This window comes from Lepus europaeus, chromosome 3 (genome assembly GCF_033115175.1).
Source record: "Lepus europaeus isolate LE1 chromosome 3, mLepTim1.pri, whole genome shotgun sequence".
Lineage (NCBI taxonomy): Eukaryota > Metazoa > Chordata > Mammalia > Lagomorpha > Leporidae > Lepus > Lepus europaeus.
Genome location: NC_084829.1, coordinates 77,043,571 through 77,060,459, shown reverse-complemented (window position 1 = coordinate 77,060,459; position 16,889 = coordinate 77,043,571). Strand labels below are relative to the sequence as shown.

Genomic DNA, 16,889 nt, shown 5'->3' with positions numbered 1-16,889 from the left:
GCTAATCATTGAATTAGAGCTCTCTTGCTCTCACTCTCACTGTCTTGCTCTCTCTCTCACATAAATAAAAATGTAAAAACTTTTTTTTCTTGTTTTTTTTTTTTCCCTCACCTTGAATGTGTTCCTTTATTTTTGAAAGCAGTAATTCTCAGCAGTTAGATGAAGCCTAAGGTGTCTCATCTAGTTTTTTTCTTCTCAAATGGCAAGCCATGGAATAATGACCTAGCCGGGTTGGAACTTTCCTGAAAGTGCATAGTCTTCCTAGAAAGGGCTGCAACTCAGACCGCTTCTGTCAGAAACATGAATTTTTACTATTCCCCAGCTGACTCTTTTCCTCCTTAAACCTTGAGACGCACCGAGCTAGTCCACCTTCTCCATAGTGAGGGTTTGTACTGAAGAAAATGAAAAAAGATTGTGCCCTAGGGCCCTACACACAGCACACATTAGAGTCTCCCGTGCTTTGTCCAACACCGCTGCTGTTTCCTCTCTCTTTCCTAACACCTTTTTACTTTCCTGTTGGCCTCCATTAGAAGTTCACACAGTTAGGTCCAGCTCCCTGCTGGCATCTCTTTTCCTGTCTCTCTTTGTTAGTCCTCTCTTTAAATTTCTCTGCAGAGTGAGGGAATGGTATGGCATACCACTCTAAGCACCAAAAAGAACGAACACTTCTATTGACTCTTAAATTTCTGAAAAATTTCTGCACCTATTTTTCTAACCTTTTCTCTTTGCTGCTTACCACTTTCTTTGCAGTCATGCGGAATTCTGCATGTGGTGAGGGTGAGAAATAATCCACAGTGTTGGAAATTAGAGTGTCGCTACAGATGAATTTCTCTCTTTCCTTGTTAGCTGGGTTGTCCCGTGTACGTTGACTTTTTGGATCAGTCCTGAGGGAAAACAGCTTTGTAGTTCATAGAGCAGAATAGGACACCACGGCAGCCCCTTCCCTGTGACCTAGAACAGGCCTTCAGGCTCTCGGAATTTTGTCTAAATTTGTTCTTTGTAAGACGGAACACTAAAGACCTAAGCAGATAAGTGCTGTGTGCTCCGTAGGGGGCTTTTATTTATTTATTTATTTATTTTTGGACTAGAAAGATGTATAGTCACAGAAAGGTAAAATGTGATTTAAAAAAAAGAGCACAAAGATAAGACCATGGAGGCACAGTGATGTCCGCAACAGCCGATCAGGCTAAGTCACTGCTTCCTTTTGAGATGTTTACAGTGTCTCCTGTCATTGAAATCCTTTAGATTACTTGTAACCCTGGAATGCGTTTGATTTCGGTGTTATAGCCATAATCTCCATGAAGAGTAGATCTTTGTAAACTGATAAAAGAACAGCTTTTCTTGTCTTTTATGTGTTTTCTTGTCTTATGTGTTTTGATGAAGTCGGTATCTCACTTGTTTTAACAACTCTGATTTCATTGAAACTATAATTAATGTCTTTTCCTGATTATTTGATTAGATGTCTTGTTTTATGCCTTGTGCTTTATTTTCTATTGACAGAGTATAGAAGCAAATTAATGTATTTTAAATAATGTGTTTTTTAAAGATTTATTTGAAAAGCAGAATTATAGAGAGAGAAGAGAGAGAGAGAGAATCTTCTATCTGCTAGTTCATTCCCCAAATGGCAGCAGTAGCCAGGGCTGGGCCAGGCTGAAGCCAGGAGCCAGGAACTTGATCTGGGTCTCCCACATGGGTTGCAGGGACCCAAGCACTTGGACCATCTTCCACTTCCTTCCAAGGTGCATTAGCAGGGAGCTGGATTGGAAGCAGAGCATCCATGATTAATATGGGATGCCATTGTCCTTGTGGAGTGCACTCATGTGGGTTGCTGGCATTGTAGGTAGTGGCTTCACTTGGTGCAGTGCCATGCCAGACCCCATGTAATGTATTTTAATACCAAGTTATCTAACCCAGAATCACTTTGCAATTTTAATAGAAATGACTGTTTAAGTACAGGGTATTGTAGTCAGCAATTAAGTTAAATTTATTTAGGCTGTGTTTTTAGGAACTGGATAAAAGGCGTGTTTTCTTTTACTATTTTAAAAATGCATTATTTGGGGCTGGTGTTGTGGTTAAGCTGATGTCTGCAGCACCAGCATCCCATGTGGGCCCCGGTTTGAGTTCTGGCTGCTTCACTTCTGATACAGCTCCCTGCTAAAGTGCCTGGGAAAATGCAGAAAATGGCCAAAGTCTTTGTACCCCTGCAGTCACATGGGAGACCTGGAAGAAGCTCCTGGCTCCTGGCTTTGGACCAGCCCAGTTCCAGCCATTACGGCCATTTAGGGAGTGAACCAGTGGATGGAAGATCTCTCCTTCCCTCTCTCCTTCCCTCCCTCTTTCTCTCGCCCTCTCTCCCCCCTGTCTCTCTGCAACTCTTCCTTTCATATATATATATATATATTTTTTTTTAAATGCATTATTTCCTGAAAGTAGGGCATAAAAAGGTTTTGCATTGCCAAGGATAAAACCAGGGGCCGGCATTGTGGTGTAGCAAGGTAAGCCTCCGCCTGCAATGCCAGCATCCTATATGGGCACAGGTTCCCATCCTGGCTATTCCACTTTAGATTGGCTCCCTGCTAATGTGCCCAAGAGAGCAGTGGAAGATGGCCCAAGTTCTTGGGCCTCTGCATTCACAAGGGAGACCTGGAAGAAGCTGCTGGCTCCTGGGTTCAACCTGGCCCAGCTCTGGCCGTTGTAGCCATTTAGGGAGTGAACTAGCAGGTGGAAGATTCTCTCTCTCTCTCTCTCTCTCTCTCTCTCTCTCTCTCTCTTTCTCTCTCTTTCTCTGCCTCTCCCTCTCTCTCTGTAACTTGGACTTTCAAATAAAATATTTAAAAACAAAATGAAAAAGAATAAAATGACATTAGAATCACAACATTCAACTTTTGTTTTGTTTTTAGAGATACAAAGTTATCATTAATCTTCTTATAATGTACTAAAAGATGAGTTTTTGTTAGTTCCATGTTTTATACTTCTCTCAGCAATGTATTACTATGGCAACATTTTATTATAAATTGATTCAGGGTTGCTTGTTTGAATATTATGGACAGTTAATTTTAAAGGAAAATATTGCATTATATATATTTACACACATTTAAGTTAAGTGATTTATAGTTGTAGAGAAAAACAAATAGATCATTCCTAGAAAATAAAATAGATACATGCTTTCAAGGAAGAAGTTAGAAAAGTATCTTGGACATAAGTGCCATTTAAATAAATTTCGACATTGTAAAGAACACTCTCCCAGTCTCCTGAAAAATAGCTGTAGTCTTGTCTTGGATATCTGGGGATGTGCCAGCCACTGAGTCCCCTGCCATCCCTCTCAGTCCCACTCTACCTGCTTGAAGAGTGGACATAGAGAGTGACTTGCTCACTACACTACTCAATTTCACAGGTTTAGTGTGAAAGAGAGTTGTTTTCTTAAGATCTTTATTTTCTGCCTGTTGAAGCCTTTCCCAAAGAATTCCTCTTGAGCTCATTTTTTCGAGTTTTTGTAAGCTTTATTTTTTTGTTTTTGTTCTCTATACAACATAATGTGAGACGTAAGTAATGAAACTTCATTTTCAAAAGCTACTTGTGGGAATCAGCCTTGTTTCTCTGTTTTTTTTACGTCACATGTGTTTTGTTCAGACTTAAAGGCCAGTAACCAGTATTTGATCAGATTGGGAAATTAAGTTGAAATTGTTTAGGTCCTTAAAAAGTTTGTTTTATAAAATGTTTATTGTTAAGTAACTGTGCTGGTTTTTTTTTTCCCCTTTTTAGATAAGCGTGTGGAAGATTGGCCGCTGATGCGGTCTCCATGGCCCACGCTGAGTATAAGCACCCTTTATCTCCTGTTCGTGTGGCTAGGTCCAAAATGGATGAAGGACCGAGAACCTTTCCAGATGCGCTTAGTCCTCATTATCTATAATTTTGGAATGGTTTTGCTTAACCTTTTTATCTTCAGAGAAGTAAGTTCATGAAGTTCACTCTATCATAATTCTCTGTCGTTATTGCAAATTAGATCATGGAAAACCATCATTGTAATATTATACCCCTCAAATAATTGTTAGTTAACTTCTCTAAAGTAAATTTTTGGCATTTTTCATTTTCGAATAAAAATATGAAACAACGTGTAGGACAGCTGTTTAAAATGAAATCTTTGAATCAGACTGGATTCTAAAATAATGCCTATTAGCTATTGTGACATTGGAAATTATTTAACTTTCCCCAGCCTCATTTCCCCTTCTTTAGAGATATCAGAGTTAAGTGAAATAGTTTTTTGTATGATGTTTGGCACATAATTCAGTAAACTGTACTAGCTATATATTTATAATGCTTCCTCAGCAGTTTCAGGTTTGGTAACTGATCAAAATGTGCAGATATAAATACCTATTTCAAGTTAATTCCCATTATGTAATATCATTGTATCTTGGGGTGGAACTAAAATGAGTCAGCTGTTGGCTCCTAATTATCCTGTACTTTTCTAGGCACTAGCAAATTCTTTATGACATTTTGAAAGAAAATCCTGAAGGCTGGATTAACACAACCATTTTTTAAGTTGCAAGAGAGTAAGGAGTTTGTTTCCTTAGAGACTCATTAAAATTCTGTATGATTCCGGAGAACTGACTAGTGATGCCAGCAAAGTGTACAGTAGCTCTTCTTTAAAAGCATTTTTCTCTGGCTGTGTGTTCAGCCTAGCAGTTAAGCTGTTAAGATGCAGGTTAAAATGCCTGGGTGCCACATTAGAGGACCTGGCTCCTGACTCTGGCTTCCTAACCATGCAGATCTCGGGGGCAGCAGTGATAGTTGAAGTGACTGGGTTCCTGCCACCCATGTGGGAGGCCTGGATTGAGTTCCCAGCTCCTGACTTCACCCCTGGCCCAGTTCCTGTCATTGTGAGCATTTAGGGAGTTAACCAGAGGATGATGCCTCTCTCTTTTCTAATTCTCTCATTATAAAAAATTTCATTTAATTTATTTGAATAGCTTTATGTTATCTGTTAGATACAGATCTTTCTGGATTAAGAATAGAAATCAGTAAAGGCAGAACAACTGCTTAGATTGGAGTCATGACAATGAAAGTTTCTTTTGATATTATGGAGTAAATAGAGTGGATGTCTTGGCACAAAAGTTACATTAACATTACATTTTTAATTTAGATTTTAATTATAGAATAAATTAACATAATAACTTTTAGAAATCCTAATATATTTGTATTTAATGCATTTGAAATTTTTAAGTATTGCTTTTAAAATAATTTGAAATACTATATATTGTTTTTAATACTGTATCTACTAAAAGTTTACTCCAAATATTACTATTTTTTTCTAGTTACTCATGGGATCATATAATGCAGGATACAGCTATATTTGCCAGAGTGTGGATTATTCTAACAATGTTAATGAAGTCAGGGTAAGTACATTAAACATGTAGTTAGTCAGTAGAAGTGGTTTAATTTTATAGGGCCTACTCAGTGAAAAATGCTTTTGAATAGAAAATAATAGTGAAATTACTATGAACTGTTCTGAGTTGGTAAGGCTATGGTTTTCTCTCAAGTGCATAATTGAAAAACTGTTTTCTTACTTTTCTTATATTCTTTTGTTTGGTTGTGAGAGTAAATATTCACTCAGATTGCTAGAACGCATTACTTTAAAAAAAAAATGGCAAAAAGAAATATAAGAAAGGGGTTGGCGCTGTGGCACAGTAGGTTAATCCTCTGCCTTCGGTGCTGGCATCCCGTAGGGCACTGGTACTAGTCCTGGCTGTTCCTCTTCCAGTCCGGCTCTCTGCTGTGGCCTGGGAGGGCAGTGGAAGATGGCCCATGTCCTTGGGCCCCTGCACCCGCATGAGAGACCCAGAAGAGGCTCCTGGATTCAAATTGATGCAGCTCTGGCCATTGCAGCCATTTGGAAATTGAACCAGCATACACACTGTAACTGTACCTCTCAAATAAATAAATTTTTAAAAATAATTTTAAAAAATTAAAACAAAAAAAGCGGGGCTGACGTCCTGGTACAGCAGAATGCCACTTCAAGTCTTGGCTGCTGCATTTCAATCCAGCTCCCTGCTGATGTGCCTGGAAACACAATGAAGGTGGCCCAAGAGCTTGGGTCCCTGCCACACACGTGGGAGATCCAAGGGGAGTTCCTGGTTCCTGGCTTGGCCTTGCCCAGACCTTGCTGTTTCAGCCATTGGGGGACTGAACCAGCAGGTGATAGATCTCTCTCTCTCTCCCTCGTTCCCTCTCTCTCTTTCTGTCTCATACACACTCACACACACACACACACACACTATTGCTCTGCTTCTCAAATAAATAAATCTTCTAAAAATAAAAAGAATTCCATGTTTTTCGTAAAGATATTTTAGATTTTTGTTAAAATTTGTGGTCAAAAATATACACTTACAATGAGAGTCTAATTCATCTATTAAGAAAGTCTGAGATGGGGCTTATATTTGACACAATAGTTAAGGTGCTGCCTTGTATGCCCACATCCCATGTTGGAGTGCTGGGGTTCGAGTCCTGGCTCCCATTCTGATCCAGCTTTCTCCTAATGCACACTCTGGGAGGCAGCAGTGATGCTCAAGTATTTGGTTTCCTGCCACCCATCTGGGAGACATGGATGGAGTTTCTGGCTCCCAAATTTAGCTTGGGCCAGCCTCAGTTTTTGTGGGCATTTGGGAATTGAACCTGTGGATGGAAGATCTCTGTCAGTGTCTCTCTCTCTACCTTTCACACAATAGAAAAAAATTAAAAACAAAAGATCTGAAGAAAAGCAGATGTTCAACTATTTAACGTTTGCAAAATTAAGCATAGCACAATTTGTACAGATATAAATTCAATTTTATTATATGTGCAGAAAAATAAATGATTAGTAATATAATGTTACAGTTTATTTTCCAGTTGCCTACATTATTAAGATTACCATTTAATTCAAGTGGAGAAAGCACATTTTCTTTTTTTTTTTAAGCTGTTTTTCATTTTTTTTATTGCTGTTAATTCAAGGAAAAAAGGTTGCATAAAATCCAATCTGTTCTAGAAATATAAGTGGCCTTTCCAGTACATAACATTTCAAATATGAAGGTATATGGTAAACATACAAATAAGGAGGCGGTGACACACCTCCTGTGTACAGTACAGTATTTTAAATCATAAAATAAGCTCCATAAAGTACAACTGGCAGGTGATTCACAACACGCTCCATATGTGGCTTATCAGCACTCTCACTTAACAACTCAACTGCAGCTTAACAGTTAATTTAATGTGGTCCAAAAATACCCAGATCAAATAAACTATATTTACTCAAAATAATTTCCTTTACTCAAACTTTTTCTTTCTAAATTAAAGCTTTTATCTACCCTGTCACACGCCCCCCCCCCCCCATGTTCCCCACCCCTGAAAGTTTCAAAATGTACATTGGTGCTATAAATATAAATGCTACTTAGGAAGCATTCAATTAAGCTTCTTTTTCTTTTCTTTTCTTTCTTTCTTTTTTTTTTTTTGACAGGCAGAGTGGACAGTGAGAGAGAGAGAGAAAGGTCTTCCTTTTGCCGTTGGTTCACCCTCCAATGGCCGCCTCAGTAGGTGCGCTGCTGCTGGCGCACCACGCTGATCCGATGGCAGGAGCCAGGTGCTTCTCCTGGTCTCCCATGGGGTGCAGGGCCCAAGGACTTGGGCCATCCTCCACTGCACTCCCTGGCCTCAGCAGAGAGCTGTCCTGGAAGAGGGGCAACCAGGACAGGATCGGTGCCCCGACCGGGACTAGAACCTGGTGTGCCGGCGCCGCAAGGCGGAGGATTAGCCTAGTGAGCTGCGGCGCCGGCCATTTAAGCTTCTTTTTCAAGTTTTTGCTTTTGTCTAGCAATCTGTTAGGCTTCTGAACCCAGACCAGATACTTAAGTTCTTCTGTTGCATACCAAGGTTACTCCACACAACAAGGGTCTAGCATTTCTGCTCTCTACTGAAGAATGGGAAAACAAACCCCCTCACCCCTAAGCTAGGACTCTACCGTGGTGCTTTTCATTGCTGTGGAATGCAGCAGTCACCGAAAATACACCCCATCTTCCAGACAACCTCAGTGCACTTCAGGAAATCAAAAATTACCTGGAAGCAATTTAGTACATAGACTGGCTTTTAAAAAAAGTTGTTTTTTTTTTTTTTAAACAGCAGCATTAAACTTAGTGACATGACACTGACATGATTAATACCATCTTCACACACTCAGAATTCAGTGAAAGCACATTTTCTTACATTGTTATCTTTTAAGCTCCTGTACTGTGGTTAATACTAAGAATTAATGAAGCAAAGAACACATATACTTGTTTCATATTATATGTAACAAAAGTGCACTTAAATTTCATGGAAAATTGAATTCAAAGGTAAGCATATTTTGGTTCCAAAAAGTTTTGAAATCCATACATATGAGAGATCTTCAGAAAGTCCACAAAAATTCTTATTATGAGAAAACTATGCATGGCTTTCAAATTTATTTGCATCTAAATAATTATTTTTAATCCCATTTTTCCATGAACATTTTGAAGTATGCTCTTGTATGTGGTAATCATATATAGCTTTTGGCCATGGAGATTGGACAGTAGAAATAACAGTATCTGTGAAGATACAAAGCCACATTGGTTCAGTGTTCCTTCCATTTTGTGTTTATAAAGAAGCATATACAGTTTATGTTTATTAGAAGACTTAGGGCTTGCTGCAAAATCACCCCTTATTTGGTCATGTGGTTCTACTCCTTCTGTAAATCAGTATTGATCATCCTCATGCAGGTGCTGTGGGGTGTCCTGCCTCATGGAGCTGAGAGTCTAGTGAGGGTGAGACACAGCCCACCTTTGTCTAGGTAAATTGTTAAGAAGAAAACAAAACCCATGCTGGGCAGAGAGTATCATGTGGCAGACTACTTTGTTGACATTAGTGGCTTAGAGAAATTTTTTCTTCTGATAACCATATTACCAGAGAATCACTCAGGCAGGCACTGACATCTTGCTGGACTGGGAAGAAGGGCAAGGGGAGAGTGTCTGACTTGCTTTTCTTCTAGGAATGTACTTAGAATACATCATACACGAGGCTGTATGTTCATATTTTTAGGATAAAGGTTCAAAGCTATCACACTGCTAATTCGACCCTACCCTCCTGATATACATAAATTATGAGTTTTTAATCTAGAAGGAAAAAGAGCCCGAGATTTGCAACAGATTGTATTTGCAAAGTCCCTGCCACTCCTCTCTCCTGTCTAGAACTGGATGCAGTAGAATGAATATTTTATTCAGAGACTTGTTTTTGTATTCATTGTTACATTGCCAAGAAGTATCACTTTTCACTTTGGTGTAGTCTATTCAAACATATCTATTATAGCTTACAAACCAAGAAGAATTATTAATTATTATGAAATGTGAATGTGACTGGTGTAGAGGCCCAGATGGAGGAAAAATAGCACATTGTTTCTTTCCTTCTAGATAAAGTTAACTGTACTAAAATGGTTACAGTTACACTTTATTTTAAAATACTAACCTGATAGTGAAGCCTAAATAGAATATTGTTGTAAGTTTACTATGCTGAAATGGTTACTTTAAAGTACTTAACCTGATAGTAAAGACTAAATACAGTGTTTAGTTTACTACTTAAGCCTATTTTCAACCAGTTTGATCATTTTCAACAGAATTATTATTCAAGCAAATTCAATACATTCTCAAAGTGTAAATACAAGACTTGTTTTGGTTTGGCCTTTCTCTGTCATCTTTCCCATACTCTAAAATTGTCATTGTGTTTTTCAGAAGCAAAAATGAAACTAACATAAAGCCATGCCATCTACAAGATGCAGATATAAATTGAGAGAGGGCTCTCTCAACTCTAAAAGCCCTCTCCTATCTGAATACATCTGTCAAACCTCTAGTGCACAAAACTATAACTAGATTTCAGTTATGTACCTCCTTATATGTCTGGTGGATGCTTATCATAGAAAATGCTTGACATAGAAAATTACCTTTTGGTTACTCTTACAATAGGATTCACGTGAAATATTTTCCAGTGTATGTACAGAGGTCACCTCTTACCAGATCCTTAATCTCAGTATGTCATGTAATCTTTCTGCACCATCTGGTGTCTTAATTAGAGCCCAGGAAAAGAAAAGACTTACTCGTGTAAACAGGATTATATTTATGACCTAGGAAATATTTGATGTTTTTGTTTGTTCACTTCAATTTATCATGTTAATGATTTTACAACCTAACACAAACAGTTATGATTGGATAGTTACTTTGGTATACATGTTGAAGTGAGAGACAGATCCTGACAGAGACCAGATGCCACATATGTTTATTTACAGATTTGTCTAATGTATAATGTAGGCTGAGCATGAAGAACAGAAACAGATTTACAAAATACATCTCAGTTTCTCAATCAAATGTGCTTATGGCTCTGTATTAGCGACACCACCGGTGTGGCAGACTGAACTTTGTGTCAATAGTATTGCCACTGTGTAGATACAGCTTTGAATTCTTTTCCGTTTGTCCCCACAGTTAGATATCTGGGTTTCTAACCTACCTAGCAAAAAATGATTCCATGCCTGGTGCCTTTTGGGCAACGAAGATTGCTTTGGGCTTATGTACAATCAGTAGAAATAAATCTATACAGTAGTTGTCATTTTGATGTTTCTAACATGTTTTCCCTTTCTTTTCATAGATAGCTGCTGCTTTATGGTGGTACTTTGTATCTAAAGGAGTTGAATATTTGGACACAGTGTTTTTTATCCTTCGGAAGAAAAACAATCAAGTTTCTTTCCTTCATGTATACCACCACTGTACCATGTTTACATTGTGGTGGATTGGGATTAAATGGGTTGCAGGGGGACAAGGTGAGCATTTTCAAGACTACTAAATTACATAATCCTGTTGCATGGAAAATAATGAGAAACTAGACATTTGTCTTAGTCTATCATTTAAATTTTTCATAGTTAATAATTTCAGTGTTCATTTTATTTTCTTAAAGTTTGAAAAAAGTAAAGCTTTAGCTTTGGAATTAACATGCAATGATTTCCCCCAGAAATGAACATAAACAAGGCCAAAATGTGGAAAATAGTATTTTGATGGGGAACAGTTCTAGCAGCTTTCTCCAGAGGTTACCAACATACAGCCCCTTGAGTCTCAAAATTTCATCTTCAGCCCAAACTAAGCACTCATTCCTGCTCTTAGGATAAGCCTTAAGTTGTTGGTTCTTATTCAAAGGGAATTTTATATAGCCTGTTAATCTGAACTCACAGTTTGGCCAAGATTTGTCTCCAGTCTTTTCAGATGCCTGTAGATTAAGGATAATTCACATCACTGAGCTGGAAACAGACGTTTTCTGATGAGGATCCAAGTCATTAAGTGCAGTGCACGTTGGTGCTTCATATTGTCATGGATTAATTGACAGCCTAGTAACTCACACTTATTATTGGGGACTCAATTTAAAACAACACAGTTTAAGACAAGCTCTGTAATTTTCAAAGAAAACTAGTAAATCTGAACTGATCTGTTAAATCACTTCATGACATAATTCATTATTATCACATCTGTACTTGGATGAAATTGATATTCTGAAAAGAATGCCATTGATTGGAGTATCGCTGTAATTTATTCAGCGTGTGCAGTATTATCATATTTAAAAATATTTAGAAACCTAAGATATAAGTTTTTTTGGTTGATATGTATATACCGATACATCTAAAAACCGTAATGGGATATTTATAAATTGACTTAAATACTTTCATGTAGATTTTTTCCCCCACACACAAATTTTGGGCATTCATTTATTTTATATTTCTGTGGTTTGCTATTTAATAACTTTTTTATTGTGCAATTACTTGTGGTTTTTCTAAAGCATTTTTTGGCGCCCAAATGAATTCCTTCATCCATGTGATAATGTACTCCTACTATGGGTTAACTGCATTTGGCCCATGGATTCAGAAGTATCTTTGGTGGAAACGATACCTGACCATGTTGCAGCTGGTGAGTTAAATGCTTCCAAAATTTCTTCTGGTGAAATACTAAAAATGTTTGAATTTTATTAATTGTAAGTTGCAGAGTTATTTTAGATAATTTTCTATTATACAATTGTCATTATGCTGTAGCTGTGACAGTTGAAGTTGTATGGACCTAACCAACATACTGTTAGACTTATTGGCCTTAAGTCCTTAAAAATTAGACATAGCACTTGTCCTTTAAAGGAAACATTCTTTAAACATATCTGTGGAATGGATAAAAAGCTAAGCACACGCCGTGCCGCGGCTCACTAGGCTGATCCTCTGCCTTGCGGCGCCTGCACACCGGGTTCTAGTCCCGGTCGGGGCACCGGATCCTGTCCCGGTTGCCCCTCTTCCCGGACAGCTCTCTGCTATGGCCCGGGAGTGCAGTGGAGGATGGCCCAAGTCCTTGGGCCCTGCACCCCATGGGAGACCAGGAGAAGCACCTGGCTCCTGCCTTCGGATCAGCGCGGTGCTCTGGTCGCAGCGCGCCAGCCGCGGCGGCCATTGGAGGGTGAACCAACGGCACAAGGAAGACCTTTCTCTCTGTCTCTCTCTCACTGTCCACTCTGCCTGTCAAAAAAAAAAAAAAAAGCTAAGCACACCACAAATTAGATTCCTGTATGACTTGAAAAGTAATATAATTTTTTTCCTCTGGTGATTCTTTTTCATTTTAAAGTATTATAACTTCTTTTCATCCTGTTCTTTCTTATATTTTGTCTTCATTCCATTTTTCCATCCTTGTTAACAAATCTCATATACTTAGTATAAAAAGTCTAGAAGAAAGCACAGAGCTAAGGGTTTAGTGGGATAAGGGGAAGGGAACAAGGAATAATTCTCTGAATCACTGAACTCAGAGAGCAGAGCCAGGCAGTCTGAATGTTCAGCACATGGCCCTACCAGGACCTCTTGTAGCTTCTCAGACACTTGCCTCAGTGCGATATTCAAAACTAGGTGCTACCCTGTAATCAAACCGAAAATCCCAAACCAACCTGGTAGGTAATCGCCAAGCTTTAGAATCTATTATAATTTGCTTTAATCATAGTGTGTACACAGTTTTATCAGTAGAATCACATTTGGAAATACTATCCATCTCTGCTTTAAGTTGCTCAACAGCTGGCTAACCAAACAGGAAACACAACTTGGGGGAATGCTGGCTACGAAGGATACATTTGTAACTGAAATGCTACAGGAAACTTCCTCCAGTATCTCTGCCAGCTGTTTATATAGTTGGATAATTTGTTTCCCTCAGTCATTAGTAAACAGACCTAAGAACATGAAAAGGTAGCCCAAATCCTGAGTTACTGATGTCTGTGTTGTTGGAGCCTGCCCCAGCACTCTGTTGAGCAATGCCACACTCAATCACACCCTTCTACACACCCTTTTTTATTGGTACAGCTCCTAAAAACTATTGTGAAACCTGAAGTCCCTCGAATTTGGCTGTTTGCCGTACAAAACTGTAAAAAAGTAATTGTTTAAATTTCTGGCTTATATACAATAAATTATTTTAATCATATTTAATTGGACAATATTGATAGTGCTATCCTTAAAAAAGAAATCACAATTGCCTTTTAAAATAGGGTGCTGAGTGTATATTTTCAAGCAGAAATTTTCTCAGTAGTTAATTGTGTGAGTTAATCTTGAAAAGTTACCCTTGTTACCAACATTGAATTCACAATACTTTGTCACAAACCATTCATTTATTGATGCATCAGAATTTGAAGTTGTTTCATTATTTTAAGCATCTCAAGTTTTGGTTTTCTCCTTTTCAGAACTCTTAAAATTGAGAAGTAATTTTTTGTTCTTTTTCTCAAATATCTACTAAATTTTTTTCAAATTGCTGGTTTTTAAAGGATTATGGTCTTTTCAGTTGCAAATTTACCTGTTTCATGTCTGAAAGAAACATATAATGAGCCACTTTCAGCAGTTCATCCTGCTGTCTGATAATCTGGTGAAAAGAAATCAGTCCACAATGTGAGAGGAATGCAAAGTTGAAGAGCCTACAGTACCACTACACTCCTGTCCTGGGCCATCCCCTCCCCCTGCCCACATCAGAGCTCATTATTCAGCCAGTATTCAGAGTTCAGACACCTCACTGAGGACCTCATCAATGAGCAAGACAAAGCCTTGCCTTCTTTAATTATATTCTAGTGGAAAGATAGACAGTAAAGGATCCAACAAACATAAAATACCATTTCAGATAGTTGCGGTTCCTTTCTTGATGAGAAAGGAGCCAGAGAACTCTTAAACCTCGAAGAGTGGCAAAATTTGGGCCGGTGACAGCCATGTAGACAGTTCTGATGTTGTTGAAAGATGTTTGAGATTAAAATGTATGGAGATCAAACATATTCAGCACTGCTGTCTTTGTTTTTCAGGTTCAGTTCCATGTGACCATTGGACACACAGCACTGTCTCTCTACACTGATTGCCCTTTCCCCAAATGGATGCACTGGGCTTTAATTGCCTATGCAATTAGCTTCATCTTCCTCTTCCTTAACTTCTACATTCGGACATACAATGAGCCTAAGAAACCCAAAACTGGAAAAACAGCCATGAATGGTATTTCAGCAAATGGTGTGAACAAATCAGACAACCAGCTAGTGATAGAAAATGGAAAAAAGCAGAAAAATGGAAAAGCAAAAGGAGAGTAAATTGAACTGGGCCTTACCTGTTGTTGACAGTGAGGAGACTCCTATGTCATAGAAAATTTCAGGGAAAACAGAAGCAGAGGAGGATTTGGGGTTGGGGAGAAGAGGCAAATGTGCTCTTTGTGCTCTATTAACCTTTAGACTAAGCAAAGTGTTAAATATAATGCCCAGATGCTTTATTTATGAAGTTTTTATTTTAAACTTTTTTTTTTTTTATTAACCTTGATGTTGTCAAGACCAAAGCAATCGACACGTGACTTTGGAGATTCTCCCTTGTTCACATCCATTTATCTACTGGGGGAGATTTTTCATGTATCACCCATTCTTCAGTCAGAATTTCAGATGATCAGAGGAACAGTCAATGAATTTTTTTCTGATAAATGACTGAATACCTACTGATTAAAATCAGTTACCTTACATTTTTCTGGTCCAAAGTGGGAAATTCAGATACATTTAAATTTGCACATTTGAAAACAATAAAATAAATTTGCACATTTGGATTCGTATGGTGACCAGAATGGTCAACTCTCTCCACCTCTAGTCAGAATATACCCTTTTGGTTGTAATTAAATTTTAAAAACCTGCTGATCTCTGTAGAATCTTAGAGGCTTGATGATGATGGTGTTGGTAAAAATAAGAAAGCATTAAGTAAAAATCCTGTCAAGTGACCCAAAGGTCACCATGACTCACGGCACAAATCACTGTGGGAAACAATTTTGGTGATGAGAAGGCAGCCTTCGAATGCTCCTATTATTAGCAAGCAGAAATCTATTATGAAAATTAAGATTAATGTCTGATGGAAACATGAAACAACTCATGTCTTTCTTGGTAACATCATAACATAGTTACATCTGTGTGCTCTTAGAAGAGAGTCTGTTGATTTTTGTCAGGCTTTCATTGTTTTGATTTGTGGCTGTTACTGATTTTCATTTGTGGAAATATACCTACCTCTTCTGTTGGAAAGAACATTTAAAATTAAATAAATTTTAATTAAAAAATCAAGGAGTCCTCTAATGTAAATTTTAATAGCAACTTTCAAATCCACTATTTTTTTTTTGTTTTTTGTTTTTTGTTTTGCTTTTTTACAAATAGCATACACCAAACATTTCCATGAAACTATGCTTCTCTTTCAATATGTTTAATTTTGGAGTGATATTTCCCTTGTGACTAAGTTGCAAGATCTTATTTATTAACTCATCATGAAGTATAAATCCATCTTGGTGCAATATTCTTGACTCCTTGGTGCTAAAAGATTGTTAAATTCAGTACTTGATGTTACAAGGTATTGTTAAAACACAATGAATAAAAGTGAGAGTAGTCAGAACTATCAAAATTGCTATTTACAAATGAAATATTTCATGTAATAGAAATGATCAACTGAAAATAAAGCAGGAAGAAGAACTTGTACCGTGTTTTACTACACAGGTTAATTTGGAGGGGATGTTACACAGGGATCATTACAGAAAGAGAAAGTGTGACCCCCTAAAAGCATGAATAATTTCTAAGTGTTTCAACAACATGTCAAAACCGCATGTGTAGGATGTATGCTGTCTGTACAGATAAACTATTTCAGAATATTTTGTAAACTATATTTATTGTGCATTAAATTTACATACTTTCTTCCCAAAGGCATGCAGTCCTGAGAATTGCAAACAGTTTGCAACACATAAAGTAGTTTGGTCTAAGAGGATTCAACAACTTTGTTTTTGCTGCTCAGTGTGTGATGATAGAGATTTGTAAATCTTTGTGAACATTCTGTACTGGCTCCCCAGAGCTATTTGTTCCCTGCTACCTGATTTCTGCACAATAAATATACTATTGCTGTGGGAAAAATATTTTTTGTTAATTAGTTTATTATAATGTAATTTTGTGCTATGTATTTATGTATTTTGTTTAGCTGTTAATGTTCTAAATTCTTTTCTGTTGCCCATTTCTTACATAGAAAATAAAGGAGACTAGAACATGAGCACCTACAATTTCTGGTAAAAAGCTTATAAGGTAGCATATTTTTATTTTAAGAAATGAGTTGCTTTTGCATTTGGACATAAAATATCATTTTCTCTTAAATTATTCTTATGTAAATGGAGGAGCTTTTTTATATTTGAATCACATTCCTTACTGTACTTCAGTGGCTTCTGTAATTTATCTGTCATCATGGATAAGTTGCATGATTTATATCTAAAAATCTGTGAATAACAATTATATCCCCCCTTTCAATACAGCTTTGTCACTAACATAAAACCGGGAGGTTA

General features: G+C 37.6%; 1 protein-coding gene across 2 annotated transcripts in view; it reads left to right on the top strand.

Moving 5' to 3' along the window:
• Positions 1-16,619, top strand: part of ELOVL4 (ELOVL fatty acid elongase 4) — a 77,139-nt gene extending 60,520 nt beyond the window's left edge. For both annotated transcript variants that reach the window (XM_062187586.1, XM_062187585.1), the window contains 5 exons: positions 3,763-3,950; positions 5,313-5,393; positions 10,672-10,843; positions 11,848-11,975; positions 14,365-16,619. In XM_062187586.1, coding sequence (XP_062043570.1) covers positions 3,789-3,950; positions 5,313-5,393; positions 10,672-10,843; positions 11,848-11,975; positions 14,365-14,640 — 819 coding nt within the window. In that variant the 5' untranslated portion in view covers positions 3,763-3,788 and the 3' untranslated portion in view covers positions 14,641-16,619. The remainder of the gene's footprint in view (positions 1-3,762; positions 3,951-5,312; positions 5,394-10,671; positions 10,844-11,847; positions 11,976-14,364) is intronic.
• Positions 16,620-16,889: the final 270 nt, after the last annotated feature.